This window comes from Antechinus flavipes, chromosome 5 (genome assembly GCF_016432865.1).
Source record: "Antechinus flavipes isolate AdamAnt ecotype Samford, QLD, Australia chromosome 5, AdamAnt_v2, whole genome shotgun sequence".
NCBI classification, from domain to species: domain Eukaryota; kingdom Metazoa; phylum Chordata; class Mammalia; order Dasyuromorphia; family Dasyuridae; genus Antechinus; species Antechinus flavipes.
Genome location: NC_067402.1, coordinates 291,610,439 through 291,626,276, shown reverse-complemented (window position 1 = coordinate 291,626,276; position 15,838 = coordinate 291,610,439). Strand labels below are relative to the sequence as shown.

At 43.6% G+C, this 15,838-nt stretch overlaps 1 protein-coding gene across 2 annotated transcripts in view; it reads left to right on the top strand.

The window, feature by feature from the left end:
* The window catches only part of SHISAL1 (shisa like 1), a 121,801-nt gene extending 106,263 nt beyond the window's left edge, over positions 1-15,538 (top strand). For both annotated transcript variants that reach the window (XM_051962337.1, XM_051962336.1), the window contains exons 5-6: positions 6,517-6,908; positions 9,776-15,538. In XM_051962337.1, the coding sequence (XP_051818297.1) occupies position 6,517 (1 nt within the window). In that variant the 3' untranslated portion in view covers positions 6,518-6,908; positions 9,776-15,538. The remainder of the gene's footprint in view (positions 1-6,516; positions 6,909-9,775) is intronic.
* The last annotated feature ends 300 nt before the right edge of the window (positions 15,539-15,838 follow it).

Genomic DNA, 15,838 nt, shown 5'->3' with positions numbered 1-15,838 from the left:
AGCCTGGAAGGATGGGCTCGTGGCAGATTTTTGGTATTCCGGTTTGGGATTTCCAGCTCAGGAGGCAGTGTGGTTTAGTGGAGAGAGCCTGAGTTCGGACTCGGGGGTCGCGGGTCAGAGTCCCAGAGTAACAGGAGCTGAAACAGAGAGAGACAGAGGGGCAAGCCCCCTGAGAAGGTCGGAGAGCTGGGGAGCGGGAAGGAAGGCGCCAGCCCCTACAAAACAGCCAAGTTAGGAAGAGGAGCCGGTAATAATAATCAGTAACATTTATAGCAAGCTCCAAGGTTTGAAAAGACCTTTTAACCCGTTTGAACCTCAGGGAAATAGCCGCTCTTCTTACCCCCGTTTACCAAAGGAGGAAACTGAGGCTTCAGAGCTCAGGTAGCAGCCGGTGTGTGTCCGCGGCCAGACTCAGCCCCGGGGCTCTCCCCTAAGCCTCTCCCTGAGGAGAGAAGGGAAGGCTGGGACGAGCCCAGGGACGGTGGGAGAACGTGAGTCCTCAGGAGTGGAGGGCTGGCCGTGCGGACGGAAGGGCTCAGGTGCGGAGCGTGGCAGGTAGTTGGCGCGTTCATCTAGCGTGGCTGAATGCACAAAGCCGAGAGGAATCACTGAGCTTTGGATGGAAACGAGGCTCCGGAAGGCAGCCCAGACTCCCCGCGTCAGAGTAAATGACACACACCCCCCCCTTCCCCCAGGCCGTGTGACTCTGGGAAGGCCTTTACCTTCCCCGGGACACTGAAGGAGCTTCTTCCTCAGGAGCTCCCAAATTTACAGTAATTCCCAGGTTCAAGCCCCAATAAAATGAGAATAAAGATCATTGTCAAGTCTCGCGCTTGCGTCCAAAACCCGGGTTCCCAAACAGAAGCCGGGAGAGAGCCGGAGGCCGTCTCAGGTGGCGTGGAGGAGGGCTCGCTGCTCAGAACCCAGCAGGGGACAGCTCCTCCGCGCTCTGGGGAGAGGAGGCTGACCAGGAGACCGAGAGGTTGGGGGGATGCTGAGATCGGCTGGAGGAGCTGGAGAAAGCTTAGAGAGGACAAGGGCTCAGACGTCCTTGGAGCTGTGGAGGGCAGAACCAGGAGCCTTCAGGGGAAGCTCCAGGGACTTCAGCCCAACGACAATGGGACCCTCTCGACTGCAGGGAGTGGTTCTCCGTCCCCCGACGGCGTCAGGTCCAGCTTGGGTGAGAAAGATGCAAATGTGCGGGAAGAACAAGTCACTTCGAGGGGCACTGTCCAACTCTGCCAGTCTGGGAAGGAGGCTGGAAAAGGGCACTAGTGTAGGAGCGGCTGTGGGGACAGAGCCCCTTCCACATGCATCGCTTGCCCTTGCGTTCATGCATCTACTCAACCAACATTTTCCTGTTCAACTCGAAATTTCTTCTCCCCATGTTTCTTGCCAATCTCCTTCCCAAGTTGCAAACAATTTGATATAGGTTATAAGTATACAATAATTAAACATATTTCCACATTAGTCTTAGGAGCTACCTGGGGCATGAAATAATGAAGGGACTTTCCCAATATTGTTTATCAAGACAGAAAAGATTGAGAAAAGGTTTCTCAATGACTATGTGACACATATACATCCCCAGCCTCAGTTTACTTTTCTGTAAATTGGGCGTACTTTGCTCAGAGAAATGCTGGGAATTAGGACTATCGTTGAGACAGATCTCTGGTATCAAGGGAGTCCATCGTTGTGCCTGTATTTCTCTGTGTGTTTACTGTGGTGCAGTGAAAAATATTCAATTAATTTGAAGTTAGAGGATCACGCAAAAATCCCAGCTGGTCTCCTTTCTCCTGTCTGACCTTGGCTTGTCTCGAAGTCTCTGACGCATGTCTTAGCTCTTGCCCTGCCTTGACCTGGGTGAGTTCCTAGGAAGGCAGACTCTCTGTTGAGACAAGAGGGTACATGTTCTGCAACACACAGTCTTCCCCCCTCACACACATACATTTAGATATTTTATTTTCTCCAATTGCATGTAAAGACAATTTTCAATATTCACTTTTATAAGATTTTGAACTCTAATTTTTTTCTCTCTTCCCAATCTCCTCTTCAAGATGCAAACAATTTCATATAGGTTATAAGTATACAATAATTAAACATATTTCCACATTAGTCTTTGGAGCTACCTGGGGCATGGAATAATGAAGTGACTTTCCCAGCATCACTAGGTGGGATTAGCCAGAGGCAGACCTGGAATCCAGGTCTTTGTGATTCTGGAGCCAGTTGTCCATCTGACAGCTCAGCCCCCCAATAAATAATAGATAGAAAAAATAAATAAGAAACAGAAATAAAAAACTTAGGGTGGCTATCAAAGGCAGTAGAAATTCCCATTTCTGGCAAGAGCTAAAAGAGACCACGAGGCCCATCCAATCCAAATCCCTTCATTGAGTAGAGGCTCCAAGCAAAACCAGTGTTCAAATCCTGCTCTCCTTACTCTGGGCTCTGTTCCTTTCCTCATTTGCAGTGTGCAGCATCAGGTTTCACCAGTCTGGAACACAGCTTCTCAAGGAAGCAGAAGGGGAGGGGGAAGAAAGGGATGTTTGAAGGAAGAGAGTAAATATTTGCAAAATATTCCTTTAGCAATAGCTGTATCAATTTCATGCTTGGGTGATAATCCAGCACCATTATTCCCCTTGAGTTCACCCAGTGATGGGGAATGGCAATACCTCCTGGAAACCAAAAGGCCTGTGAGTGAACTTCCTGGAGTTTCCAGCTCGTGGGCACTGCAGGCATTCCACCCATTGAATTCAACAAACATGTATTAAGCACCTAATGTTTACAAGACACATAAATATAGATCATAGGAATCTTAGCATTCCAAAGCTGGAAAGGACAGATAATATTAGAATGAGATGGGATTTTAGAATAGGGGATATCAAAACTAGGAGGGTTCTTAGAACAGGGGATGTCAGAGCTGGGAGGGACCTTAAAATGGGGAATATTAGGCCCGACAAAAGTCTTAGAACAAGAATATAAGAGCTGAAAAAGGTCTCAGGGAAGGGAATATCAGACTGAGAAAATTTAGAATATGAAAATGTTAAAACCTGGAAGGAATCCATCCGGCATCTGGACCATTACTCCATAGAGGAGGAAATGTGACCAAGGCCTCCAATCCAAGTCTGTGATCACTGGATTTGGATTGGGAGGACCCCACCTCAGACAATTGATTTTACTATGATCCAATGAGTGATTAGTTGGAGAATGTCCAGAGCACTTCTTGGGGTCTTGTTTTTAAATGAACAAAATAACATACATGGGATTAAAAGGAAAATAAATGGTATAGAAAGTCATCAATTGTATATAATATATAATAATATATTATACATATAGGTTATGTTACATATTTATACAATATATTGCATATAATTGATATATTGTGATATATATTGATGTGTATATAGATAACATATAATATATATTATATAAAAATTTATAACACATTATGATATGTTATATATTATGCAGATATGTTACACACATATATATGTATATAACATATGCATGTATATGTTATATATTACACACATATAAAATATACTATATTGTGTATTATATATAATTGATATTGTATATTGTATTATGGTATATATTTGATATTATATCTAATACATATGTTATATATTACACACACATAAACATGCATTACATATGTGTTATATATTACACATATGCACAATATATTATATTAAGCATTACATATAATTGATATATATTGATATTGTATATTATATTGTTATATTTCAATATTGTATATATAATATGTAATATTATGTATAGACACGATATATTGTGTATTGTATAGATATGATTGATATATATTGATATTGTATGTACAATATATAATATATGGTGTATAATAATATATTATATTACATATATACACATATATGATATATGTGTTATATATTACATATATACAATATATTATGTATTATATATAATTGATATATATAGAGAGAGAGATAGATAATTAATGGCTTTCTATAAAATTGATTTTCTTTGGGCTAGATATGAGAAGGGATTGCTAAGGACTGGGAGTTCCCCACCACTGGCATGAAGGGTGACCTCAGCAGGGCTTCCCCTCACTAGAAGAGGTGTCTGCTGTTCATTTGTTCCCCTTGCCTTACAAATGGCAAAATGTCTCAGGTTGGGTACTTGGGAAAGTACTTGGGAAAGTGTGAGCCCACCAAACATCCTCCACACGTGATGTTTTTCCCATCACTTTGATCATGGCATTAAAATAAGCACAACATCAAGGCATTTCTGGCAAAGGGGACACCTCCCAGTTCCCAGGTCTCCCAACTTGCTAATTGGAGAGAGCCCCTTCCTCAGCCCTCGGCCTTGCCCGTTACTGAATGACTTTCAGCAGAGGCAAGATGGCTGCTCTGGTGCTGTGCAGAGATGATGCTTCCTCAGGACCAAGTGGCAAGAGATGGCCTTAGAGGCCATTTCTCATTCTGGACTTCTGGGCTTCTGACTTTCTCTCATTATATCCTTGCGCCCCTACTGCCCGCCAGGGAAGAGTATAGGATGCAGACCCTACTAAACTCTTCATAAATGTTTTCTGAGTTATTGAAAGGGTCAAAGGACTATTGCTCTTTTCACAACAAGCTACATCCTCTTCCTGTCCTCCTCAAAGCCCAGGATCAAAGATTCCTGGAATTGGAAAGGCCCTTTAATAGAATCTACTTCAACCTACTCATTTTAGAGATGAAGAAAGAGAATTTCAGGAAGATCAAGGTATTTGCCCAAGGTCACACAGCTACTAAGAGCCTGCATTCACAGCAATGTTCTTTGTACCACACCATAGTTCTGCCACGTGACCCACATAAAATCTATCTCTCCAGAATTAAATTGCTTTACTGTGAGTACCTCCTGTCCTTACCTGCCATTGGGAACAAAAATAATAGATCAGGCACTGTTTAATCACCACATCCAGAATACTGCTGCTGCTGCTGAAAATGAATGGGCAAGGCGGGCAGGGGATCCATCACCCATGAGGTGCCTGTCCTGGCTGGTGTCCTAATGTTGCTTAAGCTAACTGTTCCTCTCGGAAAAAGACCTGGACTCGACAGAATTCGACAAACATTTTCTGAGTGACGCTCAAGTGTAGAACTCACAATAGGCTCGGCCTTGGTAGAGATGAAGTAAACATGATGAGTGCCCTCAGGGAGATTCCAGTTTTTCAGGACATGACACAAGAACCCAGAACTGTATTATTGCCCTAAGGAGCCCTGTTGGAAGCAGACAAAGGAAAGGTCTTTTCCACCTGGGGGAATAGAGTCTGGGGAGTATTCCAGAAGTAGGTAGTCTTTCCTCTAGGCCTTAGATGGCAGGAACCAGGAGAAAGACCCAAGCTATTCCATTGTGTTGGGGGTGAATCCTATCTTTGCCACTTAACCACTTGCATGACCTCCCTGGTTCTTACCTATAAAATGGGAGAATTGGACTCATGGCCCCTGATAATCTGCTGTATTTCTGCCCCATAATGCTTTGTAGGCACCTAGAAGAATTGGAGTTTAATGGGCAGCCTCATTCATTCCCCTCTACAGGCTCCATCTGTCCAGCATCTTAAATTGGTCTGAAGTTGTCAGACTTGGAAGTTGTACGATGAAGTTCTGTATGTTTCCTGGGGGTCTGTTGTACAATTAAAGGACTGTGTTTACTGGCAGGGGAATCTTTATTTGGGTAGTGGTTAGTGTTTCCTGATGGTCAACTTTGGAGCTGGATCAGACACAATGCTCCAGTTCAGATCTCTTAGGACAGGGGATGTCAGCTAGGAGAGAGCTTAGAACAAGGAATATCAGAGCTGGGAGGGAGCTTAAAACAGGGGGTGTTGGACTGGGAGGGAGCTTAGAACAGGGGATGTCAGAACTGGGAGGGAGCTTAGAACAGGGGGTGTCAGGGCTGGGAGGGAGCTTAGAACAGAGGGTGTCAGGACTGGGAGGGAGCTTACAACAGGGGGTATCAGGGCTGGGAGGGAGCTTAGAACAGGGAGTATCAGGGCTGGGAGGGAGCTTAGAACAGGGGATGTCAGAGCTTCGAGAGAGCTTAGAGGTAGGAAGGACCAGTTGACTCTGAGGTCCTTTCTGACCCTGCGTGAATAATTCTAGGATTTCCCCACTAAAAATCAAGATTAAGCCCTATCCAGGGTCCTCACATGTTATTCAGTTCACCATCCCCATTCCTTATTTTCCTTATAATTAAAGAAACTAATAATTTCTTATAATTAAGGAAACTAAATCCAGTGCCCAGGATCACACAGAGGATAGAGTGGGGATTCAAATTCAGGGCTTGGGATCCCAGCTCAAGTGAGGGAGGATGAAAAACTGACCTGAAGCTGGGCAAGCATTCACTTATCTGCTAGAATGGACTCAATCAATAAGCACTTAATAAGCACCTTCTACATGCATTAGGGGGTTCAAAGACAAAAATGAAACATCTCCTATCCACAGGGGCTTACCTTCTTTCAAAGATGGCAGCATCATTTTCACATATTTTTGTTTGTTTTTTCAGAAAAACTTCCTGCCGTGCCTCAGGATGGGAGAGGGGAGATTACAAAAACACGGGCAGCTTCCAGAAGGAACGACATCCAGGGAGACAGAAGGAGCAGCCGAGCAGGCGGTGGCTGCTGGCGTGGGGCTTGCCTCTGCGTGACCCTCCAGCTGACTTAGGAAACAACGCTGCAGTGAGGAAGGGTGCCCAGGACGGCCGTCCATAAGCAATACTCCCATTGTAGACTGAGAGCCCCAGAAAGACGAGGCCATTTTTTACCAAGGGACTATTGGCAAAAGCCAGGCCAGACCTAAATGAAGAAGGATTACAAATGGTTCAAGTCACTCTCCTCTGCCTTCCCAATCTCCAGTAGTCACCAAATCAAGCTTAATGTAAATGTCAGAATATTGAATGTGAGTTGTTTTGTTTTGTTTTGTTTTTAACCCAAAGTTCTCCAGTGAATGACTCTCTGAATACGGCAGGGGCTAGCCATCTGGTGATCAGCCAGGATGTCTGGCCACCCTTCATGGTTGGGGAAGATGGGGGAGGAGGTCTCACAAAGGCATCAGAGTCAAGAGCCAGGAGCTAGTCCATTATTTCACTTCCTATGGGGCTTGAATTCAAAAGGACAAAATGGATGAATGCTTATGGCATCCACTCTCCATCCAGAAACTAGCCAGTAGAGGTCTGTCGTAGTCTCTGTGAATGCCCAGCTCAAGCATTGATCACTGGGGCTTACCAGTGATCAAGTCATAGAATCATCAAATCCTATCATTCCCAATTCTTTGACTTCCTGGATTGCCACAACATAGAATGTTTGAGCTAAAGTACCTTACAAATAACCTAGTCTGACCCCTGTCTTGTGCAGAAGGAGAAACTGAGGCTCAGAGAGGGAATGTGATGTTTCAGAGTCACAGGAGCAAGTCAACCATCAGTGATATTAGTTCACATTTCTATGACACTTTTAAATTTTACAAAATGCTTCCCTCTCAACGGCTCTTTGAGGTAGGTTGAGCACATAAATTATTATTCCCCATTTTATAAATGAGTAAATCAAGTCAGAGTTTCCCGACTCCAATGCAATTCTCTTGCCAACATATCGTCGCCTCCAAATGTTTTTCTTTTTCTTTTTTTTAATTAAATTGAGTTAAATCTCCCAATTATGGGATATCAAATTCTGGCCTTCAATTTCCGGAAAAATTCTGTTCAAAAAATGAATGTATGTGTAAATGTCTGTGACAAAAATAGATGCAATTAGAGTCAGTTCCACAAATGCTTAAGTGTATGCTATAATAATAACAGTGTGTATTTTATCATTAAAAAGCATTTTCCATACATTCTCTCAGTGAGTCCCCTTATCGCTCCCCATGAGAAAGCCAGGGCTCCCCCATTATCCCCATTTTACAGATGAGAAAACCAAAGCTCAAATATGGGAATTGTTGCACTCCAACCTTCCCTCCTCCAAGATCATGGTCTTTTGAGATCAATGAGAACTTGGGAAAAGACACTGTTCATCTAAGTGTTTTATCAAATCTATAGAACTGTGGCTAAAAGGTATAGTAATAGGGCCAGTGAACATGACTTACTCAACCCTCAAGCTTAGCATCTGAACATGGGGATGTATTTTCCCCTTCCCTCGTGACACTGGGAGGCTCTGCCCCTCTCCAGCATGTCTCAGCCCAAATGCCAGTCATCCCACCTTGCTTCCCACTTTAGTCATTGCTCTTTTTTTTTTTTATTTTGCGACCCTTGGCATGAAGCAGCAGGGCCTCCTGCCCTGGTCTCTGGGCACTCCCCATGTGGGTCTGACAGCCTCTTTGTCACTTAAAAGTAGTTATAATTCCACCTCATAACCCCTACTTCCGTCTCTATGCTGTTCTAAACCAGAGAAACAGTCATTATTCCTTAGTATGGCGCTTCCAAGCATTGGGTAGTTAGAGAAGGGAGGGGATAGCATTCAGGGCTTCCCCAAACCCACCACCCAGGTCTATTCCAAGACCTGAGCCAATTCTGCCAGCCTCAGCTACTCCACCCCTTAGGAAGATAGCCCAAGATCCCATCATTCCCTCACTCAAAAATTAATGGCCCCCTTTGTCTATCTCTACTTCTACCTGGTTTTCCATGCTCATTATAATCTCTCATTAGTCTGCCTTACCAGCTTTCTCTCTCATTATGCCAACCGATGCTCCAAACCTACCTTATTTCCTACCATTTCGCTTTCTATCACCCTAGAATCCAGCCAAACTGGACCACTTGTCTTTCCCCAAGCTGGGTCTTGGAGGTTGGATATGATTTGGACAGATAGGGATGGAAGAAAACAGCAGAAGTCTGGAGACTAGAAAAAAGCAGCAGAGCAGAAATCAGCAGGCTCAGACTATAGTCCTCACTCTGAGAACCACCCCCTTTGGGACTCAGTTTCCCCATCTGTAAGCTTACAAAGTTAGATTAACTAGTCCCTCAGTTCCCTTCTCATATTCTAGGCTTCTCAAAGCCAATAAGAGTCCAAGTTCTCTACCCAAAGCATGAGTTGAGGGTGAACATGGGACTTTGCTAGTCACAGTTCTAAAGTTGCCCCCAGGATTACTTTGAAATATATACAGTAAATTCTGGGAATCCAGCATGGTTAGGGAGCGACTTTCCGAAGAATCCAAAGTTCTGGTAAATACTCAGTCCCCAAACAGATCCTGCCCAATGTATCGATCTTCAGAGAGCTCTAGTACAGGATCTCAAAATCCACTAAACGATATCATCAGCAATTATGAGAGAATATAACTAGTACTGGAAGGTGCTAGAAGAGAAGGTCATAGATTTCAGGCTAGAATGGACCTTAGGAGTGATCCAGGCCTTTCTATTGCATCAATCCCTGATGTTCCTCCTTAGTAGATGTGAATGACAGGACAAGTTCCAGTTCTCAGTCCTCTCCTTAATGAATTTCTCCCTAGGGGAAATGGTCATCAAAATCTCAAAGAAAGGTTCACTTCCCAGTGAGCTCATTGAGCTGATCTGGCCCTCCTGATCAACCCTCTAGATACAAATGGGGAAACTGAGTCTCAGAGAAGTTACATGACGACCTGCAGGTCCCACAGGTAGCCTTGAACTTATAATGTGAGATGTGGTATGAACATAGCCTACAGGTCACACAGTAGCCTTGAACCTATAATGTGAGATATGGAAGGAATCTTGGAATTGAACCTGGTTTAGTGAATTAAGACCCAAGTTCAGGGTTAAGAAGCTCTGCATTCGAATCTAGCTTCTCACACATGCTATCCATGTCTTCCAGCTTATTTAACCTGGTCCGAACCCTGCCCCACAAAAACCAGATCGCTAGAGTCTGAAGAGCTACGTCTGAATTACTACCTGTGTGACAGCTCCTGGTGGAAAGTCACTTCATCTCTCCAGGCCTGTTTCCCCAGATCCTCCCCACTCCCGGCTCTAGACGCGTGCTGTCATCAGCATCAAAGGTCAGAGCCAGGAAGAGACTTTGGAGCACGCTGATTGATTTTTGACTCCATCTAATAGGACTTTTCCGTAAATCTTTACAAAGTGCATTATTGTGGTTTTTTCCTATATGAGGTAGGTAGTTCCAAGACTGTTATTCCCTACTTACAGAGGAGAAGACCGAGGGTCAGACTCCTGGCGGGTCATCCCACCCAGGAAGTAGACCCTATGTTTTCTGACTTTGATTTTGGGGCTGCGCCCACGATGACCACAAGACTATCTTTTGTCCCTCAGTAAGACCCTTCCTGCTCTCACATTCTGTGGCAATTCAGGAAGTATTTTGAGAACTTCCCGTAGCTCAGGGTTACCAGGGAGAAGACCGGTTACTGGCCGCAGAGACATGGGATTGTGGATGGACTCAGGCTTCCAGGCACTGCCAGATCCAGGTAATGAGGGCTCCCCCTCGGCTTACCTGTTGTCTATTCCATGGCTCCCCAAGCTCTAGTCTCCTCCTACGTGAGCTCCTGCCCCGTCACCCAATCCTTCATCAAAAGAAAAAGTGGTAACGCCGCCAACGAAGCTTGTGTTCACGAAGGAATTTGTATTCACTCCTGATACGTGTGACTTACTGTATTTTGTATGGTTCTTTTCCCTCTGGGAATTGTGTGTTATTAATGAGCAGTTCTATGCTTTTTTTTCCTAACCCCATCCGCCATGTATACTGTACTTGGTGCGTGTTTCGGACTCTTATAATGAGCCAATAGTTGGTAGGTGCCCACTGGCTTTTCTAGTCACTTCCGCTCTAGCCACACTCACCTGTACAGCCCTCACCCATCCCCGAGGTAGGGGACCAGGTCTTCAGCTGCTCTCGTCACAACACATCTGGAAACCTAGTCTTTCGATTGTGAGCATTTGCTAGCGACTCAGATTAACCTTAGGCCATTAGTTTAAAAACACAGGTGTATCTCGCAGGTAGATTCCCATCGTCACCCCAAGTTCCCACTGCCAGGACGCTCTGGAGCGGGCACAGGAACGAATGCTATTCCTGTCCTCGGCACCTTGAGGTCTCTGATTAACCAATGGAAGCAGATAATTTAGAAAACCAAATAGAGTCTTTGGGCTGGAAAGGAGAGTCATCCATTCTCTCAGCTCGGAGCCCTGCCCACCAGGGAATCATTGACCCAAGATGACATGGTGTCTTGGGCTACTAAAAGCACTTCCCAGGCAGCATTTTGTTGTAGCCCTAAGGGACTAAGAGAGTACAGTGAGTCTTCTATCCTTTTTCAGGTGAGGAAAGAGAGAGAAAGGAAGGATCTTGAGGATGATGAGTGATGGAGTCAGCACCCGAATCCAAGTTATTGGACTTGCCACCCAAGACTCTTTCCTGCTTCTTCCTGGTCCTATGGGTCATCCAGCTTTCTCTTCCTGTGGTCATGTCCATCTCCTCACCTCTGACAGAGGAGACAGAACCCAAATACATGCAGATGAAGCATTTTCCCTCCTTGCCCTTCCACCCCAGCCTTTTTGCACAGATAATCAGGAGATGTACATTGAAAACTTCATGCCCTTGACAATCCAGACCGATTTCCCACCCTCCGGTGGTGCTATTTCCAGTATTCTCCTCACATGTTAATTAACAGGGTACTTCAGAGCAGCACAGTTTTCTGACTGACTAATGAAGGACTGATTACTAATGACTCTGGGTATTATGGCTCCTTGAACCTCATAAGGTCGTGAGCAAATTGTTGACTAGGACTGACAACATCTCCCTTGTCTCCTCTCCCTCGCCCCTCTCAGAAAACTCTTGGAACAGTAAAAACTTCACATCAGACAGATGTTTGGATTATATATTATGTCCATCTTTTTGAGTCACTGAACCTCAAAGATCCCTTAGTCAAACCCTAATATGAAACAGGAGTTTATTCTTTAATACAGATGGTTACCTAGCTGCTACATGGATATACCCAGTGATGAGAAGCTCACTACCTGTTCAGGTAATTTCATTACTGGAAAGTTCTAATTGTTCTCTCTTCTCTGAAACCAAAATCTGCTTCCTAGAACTTTCTGCTGTTACTACTCATTCTACCCTCTGGGGCTAAGCACAAGCCAAATCCTTCTTTCCCCAACAGTCCTTTAGATACTTATTTCATCTCCCCTTTAAGTTTTCTCTTTTCTAGGATAAATTGCGCCCCCCCCCCCTGGTTTTTCTAACTGATCTCCATATGGCATAGACTCAAGCCCCTTCACCATACTGGTAGCTCTTCTATAGGCACTTCCATATACCAATGTCTATCTTAGATTAATGTGCTCTGAATGGAATACTATCCAAATGTGTCCTGCCTGAGGAAAAGGACAGCAGGACTTAAACAGCATCTCTTAAAAAAAAAGAGCCCATGATTTCCTTAGTTTTTTTGTCTGCCATGTCACTCTTATTGATTCATAATATTTTTGTGGTCCACTGAGAAGCCCTGATCATTTTCACTCAAGTTGTTGTCTAGCCACAGCTCTATCTGAATCAACTACACTTGAGGACATGACCTAATGTAGCTGTGTTCTACATTAAATTGACTAGACATCTGCCCTCCATTGTAACATGAACCTACACAATCAAATTCCTTCCATCTTATGATCAAATTTTCCATTCCAGACTTGATCAGACCTGAGGACAGCAAGAGGAAAAACTAGGGACAGCGTGGACAGAAAGTACAAATTTATTACTTGCAATCTATTACGCAGGAGTCCCCCGAGATGTCTCCAGCACAGAGCACTGGTTACAGAACACCAAAGCCTACCTATAAATGCCTAGGGGGAAAGATAGAGGATAGATATTCCTGAGACAATAGAGTACTTTATCTTGGGGAAAACTGAATAAAAAGCTTAGTTCTATATTAAAGGAGGCTATTTGTGGATCCCCTGGGCCATGTCTGTTTTACACATTTACCAGGAGAGGGTCGATGCAGGTCAAAATTAATGAATCAAATACTTTCCCAACAATCTGGCGTTCAGAGAATGTCAGAGCTGTAAGAGATCTAAGACAGTGACTCTGCTTGGAGCATTACATAAACCAAAATGATGAGTGAAATTCGGGAGTGGGAGTGGGGGGGACATGATCTGACCTATGATGGGCAGATCCTCGCAAGTGACTTCTTAATTCTCCAGAAAATAAAAAAAAACAAATTTTTAAAAAGCTTCCAGTATCAAGACCAGATTCACAGCTTTGATTAGTCACAGGACAAAGGCAAATGACTGGAAGATGTCAAATGGTGCCTGGAGTCCATTGTTTTCTAATAGGTTCATTCTGTCACCCAAAAGTGTGGAGTACCATGTGATTCAGTGGAAGAACATAGGCTTGGGAGTCAGGAGACCTGCATTCTAATTCTGGCTCTGGCCCCAACCCCAATGTGGCCCTTCCTCTCCCTGAGCCTTCATTGCCTTGTCTATAAAAGGAAGATGTGGAGAACAAACATACCATGGAATCCCAGGTCTTGCCAAAAGAAGCACTTCAGTGCCTGATATAGAGAGAACATTGATACCCCATTTTGGGAAGAATGAGGATATGGTGAAGAATGACACTATAGTGAGGATGAAGGATGAGGATAAATAAGCATCAGTCAACGTCTGGGATTCCCATGCCAGTCCACAAATGAGCTATGAAAAGGTCAAGAATTCCTAATCACTCTAGGATCAGAGTGTCTGATGGGAAGACCCAGAACCAGTAGCCACAAATTAAAACCAGGGCACCAAACCCCAAATATGTCAAGATGTAATCTCTTGTTAGAATCACAGCATACTGATTTAGGAAGTTTTCTGTTTCCCTCTGTTTGGCCAAAACAGATGCATAATGCTAGGAACTTGTATTACCACTTCTCTTCTTAGAATGTAAGCTTCTCTAGACGACCCATTCTGGTCTTTACATCTTTTACATCCCCCATTCCTTTCACGGTAGACATTTAATTAATGTTTGTTTCATCAAATTAAATTAAACATCAAAAACTTCAGTCATTTCTGAATCCATCAATAATGAACCTCTTGCATCACAAGTCATTTCTTTTAAGACTTTTAACACTGTGCCAATCCCTGCATGGTTGTGTACCCAGTCATCGGTTGGCAGCCTTGCAGCAGCTCCTCTCCACAAATTTGGATTCACTTTCAAGAATATTGTTTAAGGCTCAAAGGGTAGCATCTTCTGAATTAGCAGCATTTGGAACAAAAGAATGATGCAGAGAACAGAACACAGATGGTACCACTGTAGTCCCTAGCCATCACTGGCAATATGGCGCCCATCAAGAATGCTGCATAGCACAGCTGATGAGGAATGTTTTGAAGGTTTGAATTCTTTGGTGCAATTAGATGTGCCCTGGCTATTAAAAAATTATTCCTTAAGTTGTATCCCACTGGCTATGGCCCCGATGTTTGTTTTGGGCATCGAGTTCTTGGCAAAGAAGAAGCACTCAGGCCTGCACTTGAGCAAGCTTTCCCTCTGAAAATGGCAGGGATGACAATGTAAGGAGCTCCCGTGGCAGCTGCATCATCTTGCGGTGTCCACACACAAAAAGTAGAGGGAAAATGAGTCTTCTGCAGAAACAGCTGGTATATATTGGCCAAGTTTTCTGTCTTGAGCTCTATGACTAACTCAACATTTTACAAAGCATTGAATGAGGTCATCACTAGACTCCAGAACAAGAAAAAAAGTCCTCCCTTTCATTTTACAAAGGAGAAAACTAGCCCAGAGAAGGAAGGGGACTTAAGTCATACAGGTTGTAAACAGGCTGAGATTAGAATCTGGGGTTCTCTTCTGTTACAAAACTTGCTATTTCAACATGTCTTTTCTAGCTCTGAGATTCTGTTTCCTGTTATATACCTGGCCCATTCTTGGCCAAATTGGTTCAAGTTATAGAAAAACTGTCATTAAGGATTTGGTCCTTATAAATTGTATAATATCAAGACAAAAGATTCCCCATTTAGAGATTTTTTAAAAGTCAGATTATATAGTAAACTCTTCAAGTTAAATGAAATTGGATCTTTAGAGCCAACCGAATTTCTTTAGAGTTGAGTTGATCCCATTAAGGATTAGCTAGAAATAATTTTTTTGTGTCCTCACTAACTCCTAGGTATCATTCTGTTCATTTCCCTCCTCCTCCCTCTCCCTGAGCTAAGGAAATGTCTCACAACTCAATAAAATAACTGATGGAGTCCAAGGTGAGGTTACTTGCAATAACTGAGAGAAGATTAAAGGACAAAGGGTTTATCCATCTTCCTTAGTTGGAAATATCACTCTCCAAAAGCAGTTTATATTTTCCCCTGTCCTCTCCGCTGACCAGGAGTGGGCTGGTTGGATTGGGATCTAGTGCTTCTGTCTCTCTCTTATAAACTCTGGTTGGACTCAGTCATGGGGTGTTTCTAAGAAACGGTGTCCGGGAAAACCAAATACTAATAAATATGAATAATAATATGAATAATAATAACCACAATGTGTTTTACACTGAGCGTTATTGCGCTGCTTTTGTCTTTCTATACTGTAGTTTTTATAAAGATGTCTTTTGGTTTTAATAAATGAGTGTGATGTCAATTACTCCCTCTATTAAAATTGGCTTTAATGTTTCAACATGGCTCTTTGGAAATTCAAAAGTATTTATTTTGTCAGCATCGGGAGGACACGAAAGAATAAGTCATTTTCACAACCTGCTCCAAATGCTTAGTGTGCACTGGGTGGAGAGAATGCTATTGGGGCGGGGATGGGGACTTATATGAAGATGTATGTTCAGACAGAGGGATCCAGGAACATGCAATGTCCCTGTAACAGGCTCTGTGGATCCCAATATGACCAAGAGATCATAGCCACTGAGACAGAGACAGAACAGAGTTAAATTGAGAAGTCAGAGTTTTCCCAGGTACACTTGTCCTA